The 24933-nt window shown below is 47.8% G+C and overlaps 1 protein-coding gene across 1 annotated transcript in view; it reads right to left on the reverse strand.

The window, feature by feature from the left end:
- D4 (double PHD fingers d4) overlaps positions 1-23739 on the reverse strand; it is a 42066-nt gene extending 18327 nt beyond the window's left edge. The window contains exons 1-6 of the mRNA XM_077694795.1: positions 23662-23739; positions 20469-20543; positions 15776-16080; positions 9313-9575; positions 8065-8131; positions 3921-4174 (exon numbers count right to left, since the gene is read on the reverse strand). Coding sequence (XP_077550921.1) covers positions 3921-4174; positions 8065-8131; positions 9313-9575; positions 15776-16080; positions 20469-20521 — 942 coding nt within the window. The 5' untranslated portion in view covers positions 20522-20543; positions 23662-23739. The remainder of the gene's footprint in view (positions 1-3920; positions 4175-8064; positions 8132-9312; positions 9576-15775; positions 16081-20468; positions 20544-23661) is intronic.
- Positions 23740-24933: the final 1194 nt, after the last annotated feature.

A 24933-nucleotide genomic window follows, 5' to 3' on the forward strand; every position in this document is an offset into this window, starting at 1 on the left:
CGGTCCACTGAAGCCCTTTCGTGTAGCCTTGCTGGCGAAAATAGTCTCCTGCTGCTTGCGCCAGTCCCGCACGCATGTTTCCGGAACTCCGAATGCGCGTGATGCGGCCCGATTTCCGTCCGTCTCCGCACACATTATGACTTTCCTTTTAAAAGCGGCATCATGATGAACTCGGCGTATCTTCGCTGTCGGCACGTCCATGCTGGTAGATCCAACGCAGAAAACGGGTAGACTAACCTAAGCACATGTACTACCACAGCACACGGAGGACGCTACCACGCTACTGCAGCTAGGCATAGACAGCTAGGCTGAAGTGCGTACGAGGCGGCCATTTTGAAATGCCGATGGCGATATGATATCGGAGATTTAGGGTCGTACTCGATTCTAACGCGCACCCAATTTTTGGACCCGATATATCGGAAAAAAGGTGCGCGTTAGATTCGAGTAAATACGGTAAATGCATTCATGCCATACTGATAATGTCATCTGTGTTGTACATTGGCACATTCAGGCCGCAGATGTCGCACGTGAATGTCATGTGCACTGCTGAACGCAACGTGCAGCTAACGTTTCGCACTGTTGATTGATTGATTGATTGATTGAGTGTGGGGTTTAACACGCCGACGCTACACAGGCGATGAAGCATGCCATAGGGGAGGCCTTTGGATTAATTTTGACCACCTGGAGATCCTTTACACGCACCAAAATCTCGTACACACAGGCATTTCATGTTTAGTGCAGGACAACGGCCCCTCTTTCCATAACCCCTGCAATCGAGAGCTTTTCCCAGCCCATTGTATGCTTCAAAATGGTTGTACAGTTGACTCCCTGCGTGAGATGCACTGACTGGGTAGCAGCTTTTCTCTCTTATAGACGGTATTCGTTGAAAAGTTTAGCGGTCGATTCCTTCGCTTGGCAACACTGGAAACGGCCACAGACATGGCCGATGCGCCACGGACACGGCGCAGCCTGGGCCACTGCGGCCGCACGCCGAAGAAAAAAAAGACACCGGCTTGCATCACCTGCTCCGTTCCAATCCTAACTGTGGCGCCAACAGAGATGTTATTAATCGCACTCACAGTGAACTCGACACAATACTTTGTGTTCGGCGAAGAGTTCATAACGTGAAACACAGTCATGTGTTTCAGTCGTGCTTATCACAAACAAGTGCCGCCATCCCGCGGAGCCCGACGTAATGAGTGACGGCGCACTCACTAGGCTGCATGGAGGAGAAGAGGGGTGCCGTGCGCACAACGTCGCCTAGCACAGACGCTTGGCCACAGATATGGCGGCGCACACTTGGTTGCCTGCATGCATTTCACGCTATTGAATACCGAGGATAAGCAGGGTACCATGCTTTTTCATTTGCTGATCGACCCATGGGCCCCTTATGACTGCAATAAGCATTGAGGATGACTACATTTGAAAGTGAACATTTCGCCAGACTTCTGTCTGGTTGGGAAGTTACTGAACTGAGATTAATTAGGCTCCAACCAATACAATGCAAAAAGGCAAAAAACCCGACGTTTCGAAGCCGGCTCGGCTTCTTCTTCAGGGGTGACAGTGGCCACGCTGCAGCTCCATCTTATAGTCTCACATTTGCTGGCCTCGCATGACTACAGCATGTTGCAGTCGGTCTATTCATGTTTCGCCACCACAATATATGAAGTGGTTCTGAATCTTCGCTCGCTTGATGGCTGTGTACGTCATGTTTTCTTACGACAACTTCTTCAAGCTTTCCCTTCTCCCGCTGTGTGCACAAGAAGCAGCATCGCAGATGTTGAGCCCGCAAGCCAGACTAATACTAGGAGCACACAAATTCCTCCGCTATGCACTCTTCCTATTCATCATGGTTGCGAAATCAACATCTGCGACGCTTTGAGACTGCGAGCTACGTGATGACGAGAGCTCAACGCGTGTCTCGGATATTCTTGGCTCGTGCAGGCGCCAATGCATTTCCGTACAATGCATTTTCATTGCCAGGGCCTCTCATGATCGTTTCGTAGCCGAATAAAGCACTCTGCGTTTGTCTGCTGAAGTTTTATTAAATACACACTGCCCGAGCCTGTCCTCCGCTTTTGTCCCCACAACGGATGCAACGGCCGTTAGTGACTGGTGGTACCGAATCTAACGTTAAAACATCTGTGCCAAGCGAAATTGTTGATTGAAATTCAAGAATAAGTTGTCCTTACAACCATCTTCTACATCCGATGTATGCTATGAAAGAGGTCCAATGAATCAGAAAGATAGGGTGATCAACCATGTGTGTGAATCGTGTATTTGGTGCCCGAATGCCTGCTATAACTAAGGGCGTGCGAATACTGAATAGCAACTGTTGAATCGAATATCAAATCGAATTTGGAAGAAAAAATGCTGAATATGGAATCGGACATCAAAAATCAATTTTTTTTACAGGCCTCAATTTTTCATAGGTTCTTGTGCAAAAAACAGAAGCTACTTCACATGTTTAGGAGAAATTTGTTAAATTAAATGTTTGCATACACAAAACAAGGGGAAACAATATCCTAGCATATTATTCGCATGATTGACCAGGTATTCTAACTAAGCAAAAGTACCGTGCAAGTGCCTTGTGTTTATCCAGATAACAGACATACCAATTTTTATCAAGTTCTTTTCTTTTTATCAAGGCGGCGTTGGGCAAGACACCTACAAAGCTGATTACTTGCAGATACTTGCCAGCTTGAGGGGGTACACTGCTCTTAAAAAAACTTCTTTAATTTTTAAGTAGACTGTGAAACTTGTCAGTCTGTCTGCTTTTCCATCACTAGTTTAAAATATGGTATTATTTTTGGGTAAGTGAAGTACATTACCGAGATAATTAGAGATCACTAGCCATTTTTGGAAGAACAATAGACGAAACAGTGCTAGCCATAGCAATGTAATCTTTGAATTTTCCAACACTATGAATTACTGGTGAATGCGAAAGAGAAGCGGTTCCTTTAATGCACCACTTGGAACTAATTTTACAGCTTGCTGCAAATCATTTTACAAACTGAAATTTTACAAAGTGCTAAAAATTTATTGCACTACAAGCAAACTGTCCCCCTTAAAAGAATTTCTTCTCCTCCCTAAACGATAACTACTCGGCCAACCTGTTGGCCGGTGGATGGCTATCGTGGACTGCTGGTTGAAACATTTATTCCATCTAACCTGAGCAGGTTAGGCATTAGTGCCTTTATAATGACACCTTCCACTTCGTCAAAGCATTAAAATATTTCACAGTGCGAAAGTCCTCCCACCACTATTTGCGCTGAACATCTAATACCGCCCTGCTTAGGTGGGAAAGATTTCTGGTGGTGTTCAATGCATGAACAATATCTCGTCACGACACCTTGCCAGTGTGGACGGCCAATGTGTGCCTGCGTTTCAAGAAACAGCAGAAGTTAATGCCATTTGGCTGTCAGTCTTTTGGACACATTGCACACGTCCACAGTGCCCTCCGAATTTCACCTTCGAGGGACGCGAAAGGGTCTCAGGCTGCTGCCTTTGCTCGCATGACTTGCGCAGCCAAGGGCACAACAGCCCGAAGGCCACGGAAAGCCGACACGCTTAGAGAAACGCTACTCCTACGTCCGTCCACAGCAGCCTCACTGCATATGCGCCACGCTAATCTGAATGTCTGGCCAACCACCCACCAGTAGCGGCGAGCACGTGCGCCGAAAAATGAGGGCCACACAAGCGCGGTTATCTCCCTCGGTTTGTACAGCGACGCAGATGTGCCACACACGATGTACCGGACTGCACCGAGTCCAAGATACCACATTGTTACAGTTGCGTCGTCACAGCCGACTATTTTCAGCTACGACGTTGGTCCGTAACCTCGGAGCTCACTCAGTCTGCTGCTGCAGGGTGCACTTGGCAAACACTTAAAAGAAACCCCATGGTCCTCCCTCGCCCACCTGGTGGGATGCAGCCGGTGGGGCGTGGTGGTCGGCCATGGTGCTGCTGGTGGCAGAGGTGGCAGCCGCAGCGCTGCTCCCTCCCCCTCCTCCTCCTCCTGCTCCTCCTCCCGATCGATCTCCGCCCCCACGGTCTCCCCCCCGGTCTCCTCCGCGGTCCCCGCCACTGCTGCTGCTGCTGCTGCTGCCCGCAATGTGGCTGTGCGCGTAGTGGTACGACAGGCCCGGACGCGTCTTGTACCGCACACCGCAGACTGCAAGGGAAGGGCAGGATAGCAGGTCACGGGGTTAACCACATCGGGCAATTTTTTGTTATCTACAGCAAAACCGCGTTACAAGAGACACTCAAGGAAACCAGAAAATGTGTCTCTTCTAACCAAGCTCTCTTTCTTGTATGCAATGTTGCTAACATCACGAACATAGGAAAACCAACCAAACCACTTTTATTCAAGTGTCTCTTGTAACAGTGTCTCTTGTTATGAGGTTTTACTGTACCTACGAAGTACCCGAATACTTTCTATTCCTTTGTCCTCTACAAAGACCAGGGAGAGCAACTATACCACAGCAGTAATTTTAACGTTGTTTCTGCAACTGCAGTAAACTTATGAAAAGTCAGGTCATCAAGTCCCAATGTTTTCGTAAAACAAACAGTGTGAAAAATTGTGCTTGCAAAAAAAAACTTCTAGGTTTTTGTGCTTTTATTGCACTGTTCAGTTCCTAAGCTTTCGAATGCCGCAAAAATGATACAAATCTGACCAGTACATCCCTAGATACTGTACCCAACAGTTGACGTTGTGGGGAAAAAAGTGGTCCTGATAAAACAAGGCATGAAGATTGGAAACATAGGTGAAAATGGTCATCTAGGCAACTTCAAGAGGCGACAGCATTGTAAATACTTATGTTACAGCTATAATATTTTGCAGGTACATCCTTCAAGACCTGTAGACTGTAAATGAAATTATTACAAAAAAAATGATTCTTTGTTAAATTTTTGGCCCTCAAAAGCAGTTTTTAAACTAGCCACTGTTTGGACCTTCCAGTTCACTGACAGCATGGTGGGCAGGTTAGGAGGCGCTCTGCATGCACGTCTACAGCAACAAGATCGGGAACGGGACACTGCAGGCAGCACCCCAGAACAAAAGATGGTAACACACACGCTCACAAACGGAAGCCAACTTGAGGAAAAGACAAACATCAGATCGCAACAAAAACTAGGCAAACAAATAAGTCAGGACAAGCATCCGTGCAAACAGTACCTTACACAACACATTTCAGTGAAAGGACACGATTGTTGCAACACCAGTACAGATACAGGTTGCCCTTTTTTACTTTAGACAGGAAGGTAGCCCACATTGTCGTCGACTTCAACACTGTCTGTCGCCGGCTTCATTCAAATTGGAACGGGGCTTAAAGGAGCCATGAAGACAAAATACAAGTTTGTGTTATTCGAAAGATTTCGTGTTTTGCAGTGCCCCAGCGCTTGTCCAAATGCAAACGATGCTTTATTCACTGGGAAATTAATTAATGTACGTTAAAATTTTGATTTTCACGCCAAATCGTGCATTTTCGGGGTTTGCAATGACATCAGAGGAACCGACCGCTCTGCAGCCGATTGGGAAGCCTTGTTTACCCTTAGTCAACCTAGATGGCGCCACCATACCGTGGCGAGCCGTTTGCTGCCTTTGGTTCGTTTTTGACCGTATTTAAACATGCCTTCTTTTTGTTCAGGGAGAACATAATCGTTTCGTGAAACAGAGTACTCGCTCAACAAATAGGGTCACCTAAGACACCATTGCTTGCGTCAATCGGCCAGTGTCGTCTGAGACAAACCCAAAGCCTCGCAGTGCTGTGCAGCTAAACATAGCAAGCATAGTGCGCGCAGTACCAACAGCAGTACGCATCGGTACTTCTATGTTTAGGTGTGCTTCCGTAACTTCCACTGTTTGTCATACCATTCTTACTGCTTTAACAAGAACGTGCCCTAAACTTGAAGTGCAAATAGCTCGTTCGGTAAACTTATAAGCTCTGCCTAATTTGCGTTTGCTTTCGCCGGCCTCCGTCAATGACTGAGCTTGCTGGCACAAGATCATAGGTTCTGATGCGGGAAATGAGCTAGTGGGTCGCATGGCTATTCCGTTTCTTCCTAATTATGTTGCTTATGTGAGCAATATTTACGTTAAAAGTAATGTCAGTATGATTCTAACGACGCAATCTTTTGAATGAACTAAACTTGTGTTTTCTCTAGATGGCTCCTTTAAGCTGGCCTTAGAGCTATTTTCTTTATTTACTAACCAATCTTAATAAAGCTGCACAGCATTATGGTGTTTTTGAGCTGTTTTCAAATCTGCAATTAGATGTTTTGCAAGTTGATTATTTTTTTAGACAATTAACAAATAATTGCCGTTATTTTGGGTCACAATTACAAAAGAACCACTCCATACGGAATGGCGATTACCCCGTGGCTAGGCAGACCAATGACTAAAGAATACAACATTGGAATAATGCTTTTGACTTAGACATTTTTGGTCCTTTTATAACACCATGAACGTCACTCCTCCCGTGCTCTGCCAGAAATGGTTCAAAGGTGGTCTCAATTGAACACAATAATAGTTTTCGAAAGCCTCCATTTGAAAGTGAACAAATGTAGCGCAGCAGAAACACAAGAGACGGACAGAATACACACAGACGAGCGCTCGTCCATGTGTACTCTGTCCGTCTCTTGTGTTTCTGCTGCGCTACATTTGTTCACTATGAATTACCAACTAGCCCAGTCTACAGCTTTACTTATCCATTTGAAAAATTTCTTTCCAACATTGTATTGTCCACACATTTGGGTATCAAAAGCAAAAAGAATTAAAGTTGTATTTCGGCGCACAATAGGGCGGTGCAGCCGCCCTGTTGCCGGCGCCTGCCGCTCGGCACGCACCGTGCGGGTGGTTTTCGCGGCGGCGTCAGCGCGCCTCAGGCGTGCGCGGCGCGTTTTTGCTTGCAGAAAAACCAGAAAACGTTTCATGCAGTTCACGCTTTCGTCGCGCGCGGACGTGTTGCGTTCGGTAACTTCTTGGGGGCCCCTCAACACTGGTTTCTGGTTTCCCCTATTATGAAACTGTGGGCAGGCCCCAAACTGTGGGCAGTACCCTGACTGGTACTACTTGATTGAAAAATTCCCTGACAATTTCCCGACTTTTCCAGGTGGCGCAAAATTCCATGACTTTTCCCTGTTTTCCCAGTCGCTAGACACCCAGTATAAGTGCCAAAGAATGATCTATCCCCCCCGCTCATGAATCTCTAACCAAAGGGCAGGAGCACTGCCTCTGGCTCCTCCAAACAAACACCTCTCCCCATCCGACCAAACTCCACTTGCTTCGTCCAACGCAGTACTTCCTGCTGTGCAAATTTTGCGCTGTTGCTAGCACCCCGTACCACGTGGCATGGCAGTGTTCGGCAAACCCCGAAATTCAAAGAATCGCGCACCCTTCCCCTGAGCAGTGGGAGAAGGAGCTGTCTAGCTCCGGCCTCAATTCCCAGCTTAGGCTGGTCTCCAATGGAGTCCTGGACTGAGGACGGATCCTTGGGCAAGTTGGTGTGGCGATTTTGACGAATTCATAGCGCACAGAACGAGGGCAAGAAAGAGGACACACAACACAGCGCTATACTTCCAAAACTAGTTTTATTTCATAGCGCTGTGTTGTGTGTCCCCTTTCTTGTCCTCGTTCTGTGCGCTATGAATTCGTCAAAATGGACCGAGGACCCCACACCACATTACGATGCTCCTAATGAAGTTTATCCTCCTCCCTGAAAGCTGTTTGGGAGTGCAGTCGTTCCCTTAGTACGCCAGCACTGTCCGAGGCCTCGTGTTTGCACTGTGCTGTCAACTGGAATTGGCACACCCCGCCTGGCCGCAACCAATCTACATTTACATCTGCAGAGGAACTACCCCCATTATAAAAGACTGCAGTACCAAGTTTTGGTCCAGTTTACACTATTACACTTCACGGAATAAGAACACCCTGCAAGTTTCGCCGTCTCATTATTCCGCATCCATCGATTTCCCCAGACAGCACTCAGAGGCTCATTTTTCTGCACGATATTGGTGAGGTGGGGCGACGGACTTCGCGGAGTGCCGGAAGAGAAGACCACTCACTCTCGCAGCTGTAGGGCTTCTCGGCGTCCGTGTACTCTATGCGGGTGCGCTTCTTCTGGCCAGAATTCTGCAACAACAGAAGACACGGCAACACTTGGAACATGATGTTTTACTCTCGCACTCGCATCTAGGAGGACCATCACAACGCACGATGTCGTGGGTGATCACAACAGGGGTCGTGACAAGGTGGTAGTGGTAGGCACCGAGCTGGGGGACACACTGCACCACGAAAAGGATTGTGCCAGAACAAGCGACAAGCGCTCGTCCTGTGTTCTGGCTCGACCTGGGCCTGCCCCTTCATGCCGCAGTGGGTGCCCCAGCCCAGTGCCAACCTGCCCAACAACACATTCTTCAGCTCAGACGCACTGCTTGCCCCCCCAAAAACAATGAATGAAGTCAGCGGAAACGCGCAGGACTGAACATCATCACCACCAGCCTATCTACGCCCACTGCAGGGCAAAGGCCTCTCCCATTAATCAATCTCCAATTATCCCGGTCCTGTGCCAACTGTGACCAATTTATCCCCGCAAGCTTCTTAATCTCATCTGCCCATCTAACTTTCTGCCGCCCCCTGCCACACTTGCCTTCTCTAGGGATCCACTCTGTTACCCTTAATGACCAGCGGTTATCTTGCCTTCACATTACATGTCCCGCCCACGTCCATATCTTCTTCATAATTTCTACTAATATGTCTTACACATGCGTTTGTTCCCTGACCCAGTCCGCTCTCTCTTTGTCCCTTAATGTTGCACCCATCATCTTCTGCTCCATTGCCCGCTGAGTCGTTCTCAATTTACGTTGAACCCTCTTCGTGAGGCCCCAAGTTTCTGCCCCGTAGGTGAGTTCAGGTAAGATGCAGCTGTCATGCACTTTCTTCTTCAGCGACAATGGTAGGCTGCTATTCATTATCTGAGAATGTCTTCCATATGCACCCCACCACATTCTGTAAGCCGATATTAACAAGAAAACGGAATGCTAAAGCCCTGGGTCAGCTTACATTTAACGATTTGGACTAAAACACAGTGTGTACCCATGCAAACCCAAAATGTGACATGCAGCTGGCGCCACCTGGAGGCTTCATTGGAGAGAAAGTAACTGCAGCCACTAGTAGCCACAGCCGTAGCCAACCAAAGCACAAATGGACACTGGACAAATCACTGCCTGACGCAACTGCACCCGATATACAGTCGACAAGGACAAAGGACAAAATGGGGCCCATTTTTGTTTTTTGCACCCCCCCTGTATCACCTTGGGCTTCTTCTTCTTCTTGCGTGTGTAGGTCTCGTCGTAGTCCTCGGTGTCCGTCTCGGGGTCGTCCGGGGGAAAGTCCACCACGGCCGCAGCCGCGGCGGCCGCCTCAAGCAGGGAGGCCTGCTCCTGCTGCTGGGCCTCCTCCAGGTACCAAGACTGGTTAGAGTCCTCCCCCTTCTCCCCTTCGCCCTCCTCACCCCGGCCCCCGCCGCCGCCTCCCACGGCCGCCACGTTCTCCACCACGCTGATCTGGTGCATGTCTGCGAGCCAAGCAAGGAGAGGAGAGGGAGGGCAGGGCATGACCCTTAAACCTCATCCTCCAACTATAGTACTTGGACACTGTCATCCAAAGTAAATTCACAGGTGCTGTCAGAAGTGATTGGAACACGGTCCTGTAAATTTACAGCAAGTTCTTCTGTAAGCTGCCCGGCTGCATTGGTGTGCGTTTAGAGGAGTCCTCCCAAACAGAAAAACATTCCTGTAAGCCAGCAGTGGCTGTCATAAAACAAGTGAGACAAATATTGTGCGATCATCAATAAATCTTGTTCCAGTTACTTATTGATTGATTGTAGGGTTTAATGCGCTGACGCAATGCAGGCGATGAGGTGCGCCGCAGTGGAGGGCTCCGGATTAATTTTGACCACCTGGGAATCTTTAACGTGCGCCAAAATCCAGTTACTTATGATGGCACCTGCACACCAGTTAACTCCCTATAGGCCCCCACATGCGTCACAAATAGGTTCGCAGTTGGCACCCCTGCTCTGGGGTGAAACAGGGGTGAGCACAGGTTTTGATTGACTGATTGATTGATTGCTAGTGGTATCCTTTTTGTAACAGGGCAAGTTGAGGAGCCCGCAACATGTCGACAAAGTTTAAGTGCTTGCTCCTACTGTTGTAAGTCCTTAAAGGAGCCATGAAGAGAAAACACAAGTTTGGTTCATTCAAAAGATCGTCTCGTTAGAATCATACTGACACCACTTTTAACGTAAAATTCACTCAAATAAGCTACATAATTAGGAAAAACGGGAATGGTCATGCGACCCACCAGCTCATTTCCCGCAACAGAACCTGTGATGTCACATGGGCTAAGCTCTGCGATTGGCGGAGGCTGGCAGAAGCAGACGCAAATTAGGTAGAGCTTACAAACTAGACGAACGAGCGATTTGCGCTTAAATTTAGGGCACATTCTTTACAAAGCAATAAGAATGATGGGACAAACAGTGGAAGTTACGAAAGCACATGTAAACATAGAAGTACTGATGCGTTCTGCTGTTCGTACTGCGCACAGCATGCTTGGTTTAGCTGCACAGCACTGCGGGGCTTGGGGTTGTCTCAGACGACACTGGCCGATTGACGCAAGCAACGGTGTCTTACGTGGCCCCATTTGTCGAGCGAGCACTGTTTCAGGGAACGAATATTTTCTCCCAAATCAAAAACAAGCCAGGTTTAAATGCGGGCAAAAACAAACCAAACGCTTGCCACGGTATGGTGGCGCCATCTAGGTTACGGAACGTAAAGAAACGCGGGAACACACCAACACCGCTGTACAGGGTGGAGACAACCTTTGAACGGTCCCGTCCCGCCGCAATTGGGCCAACGGGCTCAACGCATTATTCTTTTCGTTTCCCACGAGACCTAGCAACGCGAAACAGACAATATGATTCAAACTTCTTCAGTAAACCGCGTTGCGGCAATAATTTTAGCGCGGTTTTGACACAATGACTTGCCTCGGCGGCGAGCGAGCAACCGAAAATGGCGGCGCCAGCGTATACGTGTCTCTACCCTGTACGGCGGATGCGTGAATGAATGTACTCTAGGCTGCAGAGTGGTCGGTTCCTGTGATGTCATTTGGGACCACGAAAACGCACGATTGAGCGGGAGAATCAAAATTTTAACCTAAATAGTTTAATTTCTCAGTGAATAAAGCACCATTTGTATCCGGACAAGCGCTGGGGGCACTATAAAACACGAAATCTTTCAAATAAAACCAATTTGCATTTTCTCTTCATGGCTTTTTTAAAGAAAAACCAGGGAAAAACAAGGGAACATCACTGTCAAATTTAGTGTTCACTCACTTTAAAAGGAAGCTTCATATCATTACATTGCGTTGACAAGTAACACTTTTCTGGTGGGGGTGGGAGCAGCATGTGTATGCTTACCTCGCTTCAAATGTCACAATGTCGTTGGAGGATGTTTTCTGCTGCGCCTGCCTCTCCCCTCCCACGTCGCAACCTTCCCGCTCCACACATAGTAAAAGCTGTGGTGGTTTGTTCAACTCAACTTTCCTGCATTTGCGCTATCACCTGGGACATTGCGTTGCCATTTTGTCTCCTTTTTTGCTCTGCTTGGCACTCCCTGCACTGGCACCTTTGAAACCTATTAGAGGTTAATCTCTTCTCTAGCCCCTTCAAAACTGTTCTTAATGCTCTGTTTTCAGGTGCGGAGTACCTTAGTACCGCACAAGGTCCATCCGCGCCCGTGCGCATAGAATTTACAATCGCAAAAAAATCCCACCGGCACCGGCAGGATTCCAGCCTGTGTCTGGTAGACCGGACAGAGTTAGTGACAGTCGTGTTACCCATTGGGCTACCACCGTGAGTTAGCACCAAAGAGTCGAACGGGCTTACGCCCTCGCCTGTAACAGCGCAGAGTGCCTCAGAACCTCCCAATGTCCGTCCGCGTCCATTCGTGCGCGCACCACCGTCAAGCGTAAATCAAGCGAAATTCAATTTGACCCGTGAGTTGCAGTTTCATTTAGGGAATAGTCAAGGTGCAACTCACGGCTCAAATGGAATGACGGTCGAGGCGCAAATCGGGTGTCATTTCGAGTCCCCGTACTCCGCACCCTCGCCATTATCCACGAAGTAGAGATGCCGCCATTTTCTCAGTTGATGTGTTAAAGACCAAATCAACGTGCATTCTTAATTAAAAGGACTTCAGCCCTCTTGGTTACGTATACCTACCATATAATGCGGAATATAGGTCGAGATTTTTTACAGAAAAATGTGCCGAAAAGTCACCCCTCGACCTATTGCAGTCACTGGCAGTTGTCATCTGGCGACCGGGCAGCCCATCGAGCCCATCCGAACCCCAAAGGCACCATCGCCACCACCATCAATCGGACGCGACGCCATCTTTGTTTTGTCGCTTCTCTTGCTGTCGGCGAATGTGTGCGTGCTATTTTCTTCTTGCTCAAAATGAGTTTAGGCACTTGGTGCCAGTTTACAGCAGCATTTAAAAGAAAAGTTGGGGGTTTTCCAAGGCGAATGATGTGTCCGCCTTGCGCCAGTTCAGTATCACCAAAAGAATTGTTGCTAGCGGCGTTAGCTGAAGGGGCAGCTCTCGGTATGCAACGCTCGGCAGGCCTCGTTTCATGAGCCTGTGCTGCTGTACAAAGAGGCAAATTTTGTTCGCTAGCGTCGTGCGATGTCTCTACGAATGGATACCCCAAGATGTTTGCTGACCGCCTGCACAGACTGGCTGCCGCTCCGGTCTGCACACGAGTGTCCCATGCTTTGCGCTCGCTTCACGATGACATGGTCTTGCGAGTGTTTAATAAGTGCTGCATAAGCAATTCCCTGGACTGCACCGAGGACGACCTGCTGTGTGGGCGACAGCGAGCCAGAAGCAGCCGTGCGACGATACTTCAGACAGTTTTAAATGAGTAATCTGAGACGAAACAAGTTATAGCCTCAATAAAACAATGGTTGCTACCTAATTTTTTTTTTGCATTTTTCGGCTACAAGGTAAGGGGGTCGACCTATATTCCGCCTCGACCTATATTTCGCACTATACGGTACATTCCACCACAAATACGCCTGAGGTATTCTTTTTCGCTGAACAATGTGCCCGGGTGTGCGACCTGCCTGCAGGTTTAGAAAGCTGGAAATCCTGCCCATACATTACTTCCTCTCTAAGCACTCTTTCAAGTGTTTTGTGAGAATTTCGGTCACATCGGGGGAGGTAGAGCTGGTCAAACTAAACCTGAAAACATACTCCAAGCTTGTCAACACTGTTAAGCAACAAAGGAAACATTCGGGATACTTGAGGACATAAACACATAACAACTGACACTGGCAGTGTTCCTTTACCTAAAATAGATGTAGGCACATTTTCTGCTATGGCACACAGAAGAAACGCATTTCAAACAATATTTTAACTGCAAAATACAAAAAGAGTTTGCACAAGCCGTGAGCTTGTGGCTTGAGCAGCAGGTGCAACATTAAAGGGACCCTGCAACACTTTTTGAGCAGTGCAAGTAAACCTGCACGACGTTTAGATTACTCTGCCAGGAATACCTGAGCCAAATATTACACGTGCATGTGAAGCGGTGACCGCACAAATCGCTGTGAAAGACGCGGAAAAACCAACTGCGCTCTCTTCACTTTTCCTCATTCTGCACACCTGGCATGGCCTGAACGACGTCATTGAGGTCATGGCTCTCCCATCGGCTGTCACTGGTCAACTTTGCAGCTAATTTCTCATCGCGCGCAGTTTCGGTGACACTGGACGGATTTTCATCATTCTTGTGGGAGAAGAGTGCTGGGACAATAGACTTTACTCTGAAATACATTCCTAGTTGTCGATGGGAAGTGCTGCAGGGCCACTTTAACAAAGGTCTCCACAGAAGGATTGCCAGCCGTGTGAGCAGTGGAGTTGAATTCAGCCAACCTTCACTGCGCTTATCATGGGAGGACCAGACAGGAGATCAACAGCGTGAGGGTGGGCGGAGGTGACAGAACACCCTAATGAACCTTGCAGCGGATACTGGCTGCATGGCTGAATTCAGTGAGAAACACTAATACCCGTGCCACACGTACACGAAAAATGACATTAAGTGTTTAAGGCCGAATGACATTATTTTGGGCGGGCCGTGCTACACGCGAAAACGCAAAGGCATTAAATGTGTTGGGCATGATGGTGATAATGACTGAAAAGAGAAATGCACTCATATTTTAGAAGTTCTTAACGTAGAGAAAAACGTCTTACTAGGGTTAAAACTGTTTTTTGTGAACGGAGACGTTACGGGAAATAGTGTTCTCTAAAAGACAGTGTGAGCCGTTTCTAAAAGTGGCTTCAGCAGCTGCCGTCAATTTAAAACGACGAGTGACACGGTGCTTTGCCTTTTGCCGCTGTTTTAGTGAACTTCGTTTTCTTCATAACTTCGCCACCAAGAGTGCACAAAAAGTCGTCTTATTTTGAGGTTCAGCTACGCTTGCGCGTCAACACTCTGGTGCTGAGCGTTTCATTGGTTTCATTTGGTGCCCACCGCGTTCGAGAGTAACCCGCCGCGGTGGCTCAGTGGCTAAGGCGTTGCGCTGCTGAGCACGAGGTCGCGGGTTCGATTCCCGGCCGCGGCGGCCGCTTTTCTGATGGAGGCGAAAAGCAAAAACGCCCGTGTGTACGAGATTTCGGCGCACGTTAAAGATCCCCAGGTGGTCAAAATTTAATCCGGAGCCCTCCACTACGGCGCGCCTCATCGCCTGCGTTGCGTCGGCGCATTAAACCCGACAATCAATCAATCAAGCGTTCGAGAGTAAACAGATTTAAGGTGTTTGGGACGGCGAATGAGTTTCGCAGAACTCCTTGAACCAAAAATGGCACTAGAGCGAATGGCATTAAATTTTTGCGTGTAACAGCAAATTAATGGCATTAAAACTTAAGGTGGCACACTGGTCTTAGAAACTTCTTGTTTTGCTTTCCAACCAATTTTGACAACTTCATGGGCATGTGCAGTTTTTTTAGCTGATTTGAAATATCTAAATAGTTTTGATGTGAGGTAACTAGTTTCTGAGTTAATCAAATGTCTTCCTTGATTGTTCTTGAGAACAATAGGAAAAAAACTATTCCACAAAAGATTACCAGCTAGACATGAATGAATACCAGAAGTTGTGGGGAATGAAATGTGGGATGCAGTTTTTTTGTTGTACAATCACATACACGTTTACATCAATTCTAACTTCTAGGTTTGAACTACTCCTGCTAACCAATTAAAAATAAGACAAATTAAACAATTTCTGAAACACAACATGCAGAATTTGCTTCCCATATCGCATGGTTTAAACATTCAGCTTCACAGTGCAAAAAGAAGTGATCTTCCTAGCAGCAATACATGCTGGGATGTACCTCTCGAGATGTTTGTATCACTGCAATACGACTCGTATGAAAAAGTGGGTAATTATGGGAAAAAATTATTTCTTTGTTAAAATCGGGTCTCTGTCGTTTTTATAAGAACCTGGTACTGTTCCACATATGCAATTTTCGGAGGAAAAACTCTGCAAATCAAGAGAAAAGTGATGCCCCCAAAAATGCTTTTCTGGGCAAATTTTTGGTCCCAAAGACCCATGAGCCACCTTAAGGCATTAAGCGCTTAATGTCACTTTTCGTGTACGTGTAGCACAGATACAACACTTTGGCCGCAGCAAGGCCGGCCAACGGAGGCCCACGGAGAGGCACGCACCGGCGTCGCCGTAGTCGGGGGGCTGCTCGCTGCGCAGCGGCAGGCAGCGGGTGCCCAGGTAGCGGTCGTTCATGAGGTACTGGCGGCGGCGCTTGCGCCAGCGCCGGGCCGGGTACGAGTACAGCTGGCCCTGGGCGTGGCCGGGCATGCGCTGCCAGCGGGCCATCCACAGGGCGCAGTCGCTCTGGGCCACACCCGTCTGCGCGTCCAGGAAGGGCAGCCGCAGCCGCCGCTCCACCACCAGCCGCGTGTTGCACACCGACGAGCTCTCCGTCGCATCCTTGTACGCCGGCTCGCTCAGGAAGCTGGGCGGGGGGAAGCCAGGCGACGGCGTAGTTTAGGATTGACCAAGCGCCACCACAGCACTGGCACTGCAGCACTACGTTGTCCTTACACCACCTGCTCGATTAGCCCTGACTGCAACACGCTTAAAGGAGCCATGAAGAGAAAATACAACTTTATTTAATTTGAAAGAACTAGGATTCAGTATCTCACTCAGCTCCGTTACAGCCACAAAAGATGTTTTTTTAACTTTCTTGTAAATAAATGCAGGTACACGTCTCCTTAACACGTAACAATACAAAACACTGGCTTCCATATGAACCAGAGGGTGTTCACCACAAAAATTGATGGTCTGTCCCTTCAATCCCATCTTTGTTCTTCTTCAAGCTGACTTGTCACAGCATACCTAGCGGAAAGACTTTTGGACACTCGCCAAACGTGCAGCTACCCTGCCAATCGCATCTTTACATGCAAGGCCAAAGCGCTCCTTCACTGAAAACAGGATATACAGCAGAACCCCGCTCTTACGTTCCTCAGTGCTGCGCTTTCCCGGCTGCTACGTCTCTTGTCTAGTCCCTGCATAGCTGACATAAGAGTCCCATGTACTAAAATCCTCACTGTTACGTCGTGGCTCTGAGTAAGTTCCCGGATCATTCGTCGCAATCTGACACTCTGAACCCACCCGGGCAACACGCGCACCGCCCTTTATTTATTTATTTATTTATTAATGCTGCAATCTTTGTTCAAGATCTCAGCAGAATGGAAGTGCAAGCTGAAATGGCTATGTTGTCCCCGTGGTCGATGCCCCCCGCCAACATTGCTGCGGTGCATTGTTGCCGACGGGTGCAGGTAATCAATATGCACTCCTTTGGTACTCAAATTCACTAACAGTCACCACGTTAGCTAAATTCTTGAGGGGAGAAGATTACTGGTGCTGCGCGTGGCTATAGGAGCTCCACAGAGTCATCAAGCTGTTTAAGCTCCATTCTGGCCGTGTGGATCGATAAAAGAGAAGTCAGTGCAGTACAATAGAAAGGGGAAAAATGATAGGCCATGAATTATGGCAGAAAGTGGCAAGGAGGCAAAAAGCCAATGAGCAGGTTCGGGGAGTTCACACCTCACGAGAAAACGACCAAAAATGCTTCCCATGGTTGGAATCAAACCCGAGTCCCCCTTGCATTTCGAAACCGATGTCTATCCAACTGCACTATCATCGCATTCAGAGCACAAAGCATTTCCTTTGGGTTTGTAGCACAGGCACTGGCTCAGAACTTTGGCTGAGTTAGAGTAGACGTTAAGAGGGTGAATTGTAGACATAGATTTGACTCAGCCTGAATGAAGAAATCTTCGCTTTTAGGTGCGGAGTACTTTAGGACCGCACAATGTCCATCCGCGTCCGTGCGCATACCATTTACAATCGCAAAAAATCACAGAGGCACCCGCAGGATTCAGGCCTGTGTTTGGTAGACTGGACAGAGTTAGTGTCAGTCGTCTTACCCATTGGGCTACGACGGAGAGCTAGTACCCGCAAGTCTAATGTCCCACTCCCTCGCCTGTAAGTGTGCACTGGAGTACCTTAGGACCTCCCAATGTCCGTCCGCGTCCATCCGTGCGCACACCACCAAGCAAAATTCCATTAGAGCCGTGAGTTGCAGTTCCATTTAGTGAATGATCAAGGTGCAACTCACAGCTCAAATCAAATGACGGTCGGGGCGCAAATCGGATGTCACTCGGGGTGCAACTTGGATGTCACTTCGAGTCCCCGTACTCCGCACCCTTGCCATCATCCACAGAGTATAGATGCTGCCATTTTTAACCATTTTTCTCTTTAAGAAGGGGGCAGACCTAAGCCAATTTAAAGCTAGTAAAACCCCCGGCACCGCTGTTTCCTCAGTCATTGCACGTCAACTACGATGGTGGCTGAATTTCTTGAAGGGCACTTTGGACACCTTTGAAAGAGGTGTAGTGCATACACTGATTCTAAGCACCCCCCTTTTTTTTCCACAATGGTGATGGGCAAAGTGGAGGGGGTGCTTGGATTCGAAAAACATTAATTCACTGCCCCCCCCTCACCCACACACTTTTTTGCGGAGATATCTCGACGCGACGGACGCAAGGAATAATGTTTCATTTGGCAAACATTAAAAAGAAAAAATTTGTACAGACACTGAATTCACTGCTTGCGTCTGATACTCAGCCACTACCACTCGAGTCCATTGCATCATTCCAGCTGCTGCTCTCTGTACCCCACAGCAGGTTGCCTTTTGTTCTGTCGAAGAGCTTTGTAATTGAACACTTCATAGATGACCTGGTCAGAACATCAACTTGGACCCATTAACGCGAGTCCAAAATCCACCTTACGATAATCGCTTAGAAAATGGGGTGCTACAGTTCGCATGCAGACTTTTCCACCTATCTTTTTTTTTTTCTCGAAAAGTAGGGGAAGGTGCTTAGAATCGCAGAAATACGGTATTTTTGCAGCACTCGTGTGGTTACTATGGGAGCATGTAGAGTTAAATTGCACTGTTTCACTGCTGGGAGTGCCTGTGGTGAAAAGAAATCAATTCAAGTCATTTCTTGTGGGAACGCAAGCTGTGCGGCTCCCTGTTCACTAGACACCATGATACCGGGAGACAGGGCTGGGGTTTGGACAGAATAGCGCGCGTGAAATTGAGCTACCATTCTTTTGGGCAGGAACCTCTTGACTGTTGAGCACCTCCTCGACGAAAAAGAATGTTGCTCCTTATTTTAAGATAGGTAGTGTCTATTATGGCGGCAACTGTGAGAATTACCGACAGAAATTTATCCCACATTTGCCTCTCTGGTTGGCTAAGCATGCCACCTGGAGATCCTCTGGGACATATACTTCCTAAAAACTTGTTCCTACAGCTGTTCCTGTGGCACTGTGGTATAGCACTTGCTTTTAAACGTGAAAGTTTAGGTTCGAGAAAGCCGAGATTCCCGGCCACGGCGGCCGCTTTTCTGATGGAGGCGAAAAGCAAAAACGCATGCATGTTCGAGATTTCGGCACACGTTAAAGATCCCCAGGTGGTCAAAATTAATCCGGAGCCCTCCACTATGGCGCGCATCATCGCCTGCGTTCTGTCGGCGCTAAGCTAAACTCTACAATCAATCGATCAGGTTCGAGTCTGGCATGGGGGAAGTTTTCTAGCTTTCGGAATTATTAAAATTTCCGCTTATCATGATGACATTAATGCTTCTTCTACATTTCGGTCATTACTATATCAAGAGATCGACGCATAGGCCTTCTAGAATGGGTTGTACTGGGTTTAATATATGTTGTGTTCTGCATCGTTGGGCTGGGTTAGGTTAGGTTTCTTTTGCAGTTTGGATGGATTTGGGTAGGTTATGATACGTTTTGTTAGGTTATGTTAGGTTACATTGGGGCATAATAATATTCAGTAAATTTTAGGACAGCGAGCTCTAATGGAAACTGCCGTGAGAATTTCCCGGGGGTAATTCTCACGGTTGCCGTGAGATTAGACGCAGCAAAATACTTGAAAATGTGCTTTACTAGGTTGCATGCCAGTGAACTCTGCGAGATTATTTCCATAATAATGTCCTCAGTACACTTGTTTCCCCTTCTTTTACAACGAATCATTGCTACTACTATGCTCAACCTTGTGAAGAACTACTATTGGGTGACGTGTTGCCTGGTGGGCTAATTGACAGTCTGCATGCATAGCGCAAAGCAATAGGACGGAAAGAAGGGACGCAGCCGTCCTGTTTTTGTGCGCTGCGCAAGACTCACAGAACGGAGAATTTTAGCGTTCCTGTTGAACTTCCAATACAAAGAAAAAAAAACAGGCGAATGATGTGCGAAGATGGTCAGCGAAACCAAAACGTTCGACTTGCGATTCTTTGAAGCAACACAAGGACACGCTCTTCGATTAATTAGTTTTTCCAACAAGCGGCATCCCAGATTACGATCGCCCAGATCTCAGGCACTGCTGGAGAGGGTGGTACCGCGTATTCACCATCGCGAAATAGACTATCAGATTTGGTCGCGGATCGAACAACGAGCAAGCGAGCAGATGCTTTCGTGGGCACAGAGATACGTCGAGAAGTGCGGAAAATGAAAGCTAAGTGGACCAGCCAACCGCCTGATCCAGCCTGTCGGTACGGAAACACGTAGCACTACAGCGGCAGGCTCAAAGAAATTACGCCGCGTAGCCGCACTTCTCGATTCGTTCGCACGCTCTTCACCTCCGGCTACACAAAATAACGCTACTCCAAACGCCCGCGGGCTCCATTGTACGACCCTCTGTCAAAGCATGGACGCGTTGCTCGTACGGCTGCATTTCTGCCAGCAATACGCGCTTTGCTTGCTCAAGTTATCCACTATGCGCGAATGATGCCACGGGAAGAAAAAATTTAGGTATGCACTTACGCTTTCAGTCGGTTTAAAGCGACAGGATTCAGCTTCAGTGGCCCAAGCGCCATGTTTACGGCGTCCGTCTGCCACCTCTATTAGAGTGAACTAGAAGGTTTAGAGTGGCCCGACCGGCCGCCCGGAGAGGTGCTCGTTTCGCGCAGAAAATAGCGGCGGCGCTGCGGTCAACGACCATTGAAAGCGAAAGCGGCGGCTGGCCGCGCGCACGGCCGCGCGCCCAGCCGGGCCAGGAAACGCCGGGCCAGGAACCCGCAGGAAATTTTTTCTGCGGGTCGTCTAATTGCTGAAATGTACTGTAGGTACAGTGGACTGTGGGTAACGAAATGAAAAATAAACGCTGCCGCTCATTTTGCGTTAGTTTTGCCTCTCCCGCTCGACAACAAGGAAAATTACGGATTTTCCTTCAGTGCAGCATTCGTAACGGATTATAAATAAAGTAATTGCAGCGACATTTTCGCTATTACAATGTCCTATAAAAGCGTATTTTGCGTTGAATTGACTAATATGAACCAGTTTATGATTGCTGTGATTGTGTCCTTATTGGGCTGCTTGATGGACATGACACGAAAAAATATGAGGACTGGGATGATAGCTTCTCAGAAAAATTTCTTAGTTATTGTCTTGCAATTTACGCTCGGACTGCAGTTATGTGGGTTACTATCGTAAGTTGTTGCGTTTGTTTTTTATTGCGTGAGTTGTTATTATAGCAGTATTTAGGCAGTGGCCCGCTTGGGATAATTACGGGTCACCGTGGTGGCCGAACAGAAAATGACACGCGCAAGCGAGAGATCTTTTTAGAGTGGTTAGCTCAGTTAGCTCAGTTGTCCCAATGACCGTCTTTCATAGAACTATTCCCGCAAAGTTCTATTATTCGCACCACCTTTCACCTGATTCGATCAAGAAAGGAGTTGAATCAGATAACACAAATTGAATTCGCAAGTATGCTGAGAGTACAATTAGACGCACATAAAACAAATGCAAAACATAGATCAGAAGATATATTGACCGCGACAAAAATGAAATATAACACGTCTACTATAGAGGTAAAGGTTCAAGAAGGCTAACATGGAGGTTCAAATAAACGGAACTGGAACAAATACACATTTTGTTTTCATTTTCAATAGCCCAGCAAATGAAATGTAACGCGGGAAATCATGCACAAAGTCTACACATGTAAAGGTTTAGGAATCACGGCAACATGGAGATTTAAATTGACATTTTTGGTCAACGCATTTTCATAACTCGCCCTCGATCATTAGCGACGGCTAAGTTTAAGGTGTTGCTCCCACCTCCGCATGTAATCACGGAACTTGTTTAAACATTTTATGTAGAAATGAATCCGTGTCGAAATGTATACAGAACCAAACCAAATTTGCGGTCAAGGTCTCACGTGCTGGTCGCAACCAACGCCGTTAAGGTGTTTGTTGTGAATAATTGCTGCAGCACATCCATAACGCTGTCATGGTGGAGCTCCTTGTCGCTGAAGCAACCGGTAAAAACGTCCTAGAGATCGCTAATAAACTTTAAAAAATGCGCGGAAGGATTCAGAAGTTCCCCCAAATTACAAGAGGTAGTAAACACAGCGGCATCGTCCCCTGGCATGCAGGAAGCAGTAGTTGGTCCCGCAGACTTGGCACTTCGTTTTCAGTACACACTTTCTTACCAAGTGCCTGCGACAAAGTAGGTTAATAAAATAAGCCCACTAACGACAGTACACGCATCAACGGTAGGGGTATCCCAGAAGAAGGCTTTAGGTATTTTCGTTCCAAATAGGAACGTAAAAAACAGTAAACTTTTTGCAGCATAGAATGTGCGCCCCGCCGCTTTTGCTTCATTCGCAGTCAAGAAGGGGAAGGGAAGAACATTCCTGGTGACTGTCCGTCAAATTAATCCCTCGTTAACTCGAACTCTGCTATATCTCAAAATATCTTCTCGAAACTTTTTCTCACCGTGTTTACCTCCCATAGGCGGTACGCATTTGCACGCTTTATCTCAAAACGTTTTTTCGGAGGACCACGGATGTCTCGAAATACTGGCAGAGAGGACACAAGGCAAAGTCCACTGCAGGCAGCTGATAAGGTCCCCGTTCGAATGATTACTCCCACTACTCGCCGAACGCGGTCGTGAAGTGCAAGTTTACGTGGACTACGCGTCCCCGTTACCGGAATTAATGCTGTTTGGCGCATAAGATAACTGTGGACGACGCAGCTGATCATGCGGACGAGGAGGAGCCTCCAGAAGTGCCTACAACGGCAGAAACGACATCAAAGTAGAATGTAGCGGTGGCGACCACCAATTCATGCGATGCGTTGAGAATTCTCGGGTACGCTTTTCTGGGATGCAGATGCGAACGCGAATCAGCCGATCGCAACACAGCTGTTTCTTTCTTCTGCAATAATAAAAGTTTCTTTTTCTTGCGAATTATTTTGCCTTTATTACGAATTCTCCCCTGTGCAATAGTGCTTTTGTTAGCAGCACTATATATATAGCTGTTATTTCAGGGACCTGGCTACAAATTTTCTGCATTTGATTTAACTCGAAACTCCGCGCTTATCTGAAAATTTTCAGCTAATTTTACGGCTTTGAGTTAACGAGAGATTACTGTATATCAACAATTAACGTTTTCAGAAAACGCATACAAAATGAGAAAGTATCGTTGGGGGTGGGGGGGGGGGGGTGAGGGAGGAGGGGAGGTCGATAATTTTATGGCGGGTCGTACTAGTTTAAAGTTTGCTCAAGCGGAGTCATAACGTTTCTGCGTCTACTTTCTAAGCCAGCTGACCAAAGGCGCAGGATCGATTCCCGGCCACGGCGGCTGCTTTTGTGATGGAGGATAAAAGCGAAAAACGCCTGTGTCTTCGAGATTTCGGCGCACGTTAAAGATCCCCAGGTGGTCAAAATTAATCCGGAGCCCTCCAGTAGCGCTTGCCTCATCGCCTGTGTAGCGCCGGCACGTTAAGCCTCATAATCCAAAATAAATCAGCTTCGCAAGCGCAAAACACCGCAGCGAGCAACGCAAATATTGCCGCGCGCAGGCTGGGAGCTGGTGCCGGGGAGCGCCGGCTGTTCAGTTGTTGACGACAGCAGCGCCGCCGCTATACCGGTTTTATTTTCTGCGCGAAAGTCGACCCGGCGGAGCAATGGGAGAGGCCGCCGCTCGGGCCACTCTAAAACTTCTAGTACACTCTACCTCTATATTTGCATTGCCTGCTCAATCGTTTCGTTTTCTCACATACAAGCGGGTCAAGCGCCACTCTATGCAAGCGCCATCACCTTTAGTGGGCCTAACTGTCGCTAGAGGCGCCGTAATCCTTTGCATCGTAAATGATGTTGATGATGATAAAAGGCCTATTCTTTGAATCGGTGTGACGGCAAGCGCCGTCTAACCCTCAACAAGGATTTCTGTTTAATTCTGCCCTGCCGCTTCCCCTGGCTGGGATAGAGTGTACTAGAAGTTTTAGAGTGGCCCGACCGGCCGCCCGGAGAGGTGCTCGTTTCGCGCAGAAAATAGCGGCGGCGCTGCAGTCAACAACAACTGAAAGCGGCGGCTGGCCGCGCGTACGGCCGCGCGCCCAGTCCGCACGTACGGCCGCGCGCCCAGTCGGGCCAGGAAACGCTGCTTCTTTATGCGCGGAGCGCTCGAAATTTGTTCTGCGGCAGTGATTTCCCTACACCCCCCCTAGGGGTTGTGTAGACCCCCCCTAGTTTTTCTAAACACCCCCCCTTGAATCCCCAAATTTCACTCTTGTCAGTCCTTGTATGGACGTGTTTCAGTATCGATCTGCGCTTGCGCGGGCTGCCCGTCTGCTATTCTTGGCAGTAGCCTGGGGCAAAATAAACAAAAGTGCGCCCCCCGAGCTTGCTGTTAGCGTTGCACGTATTTATTTCCTTTTTTTCGACAGCTCGTGGCAAGTTCGTATGTGCACACAGAAAAAGCTTTCAAAGGAAAGGGGCAAAGTGGTTTGAGGCTGACCACGCTGCGAGCACATTGCTACCAGCCAGGGAGTAGCGAAAAGCGCTACGGAAGCTAATCCTGGCGTTTTAATAAATCGGGAGCGTACAATCGGCGCCTGACTTTTAAGTGCTGCATAATTCGTGTACTACCTAAACAATGTTTCAAGAACTCTAATTTCGTCACTGGCCCTGGTAACAAGTTCGAAAATGTCCTTATACGTGGAAAAATGGCGAGAAATTTAAAAAAAAAACTGAATACGGACCTTTCATGGTAAAAAATGAATTTCTCTAAATTTGTTTTTTTCTTAGATAGAATAGACAGCACCGCCTCTCGGGTGTATATATATATATAGAAAATGAAAAACGTACGTCACGGGGATGAGCGTTTGGTTAACAGACGTCTATTATTTAACTAGTGGGATAAAGAAACAGCTTTTCTAGTTTATGAACCCCCCCCCCCCCCCCCTTCCCCAGAGCCATTGAGACACCCCCCCTTGATTCGATGCCT

The sequence above is a fragment of the Haemaphysalis longicornis genome, unplaced genomic scaffold (assembly GCF_048455015.1).
Source record: "Haemaphysalis longicornis isolate Haplotype H1 unplaced genomic scaffold, Haemaphysalis longicornis Haplotype H1 scaffold_13, whole genome shotgun sequence".
Lineage (NCBI taxonomy): Eukaryota > Metazoa > Arthropoda > Arachnida > Ixodida > Ixodidae > Haemaphysalis > Haemaphysalis longicornis.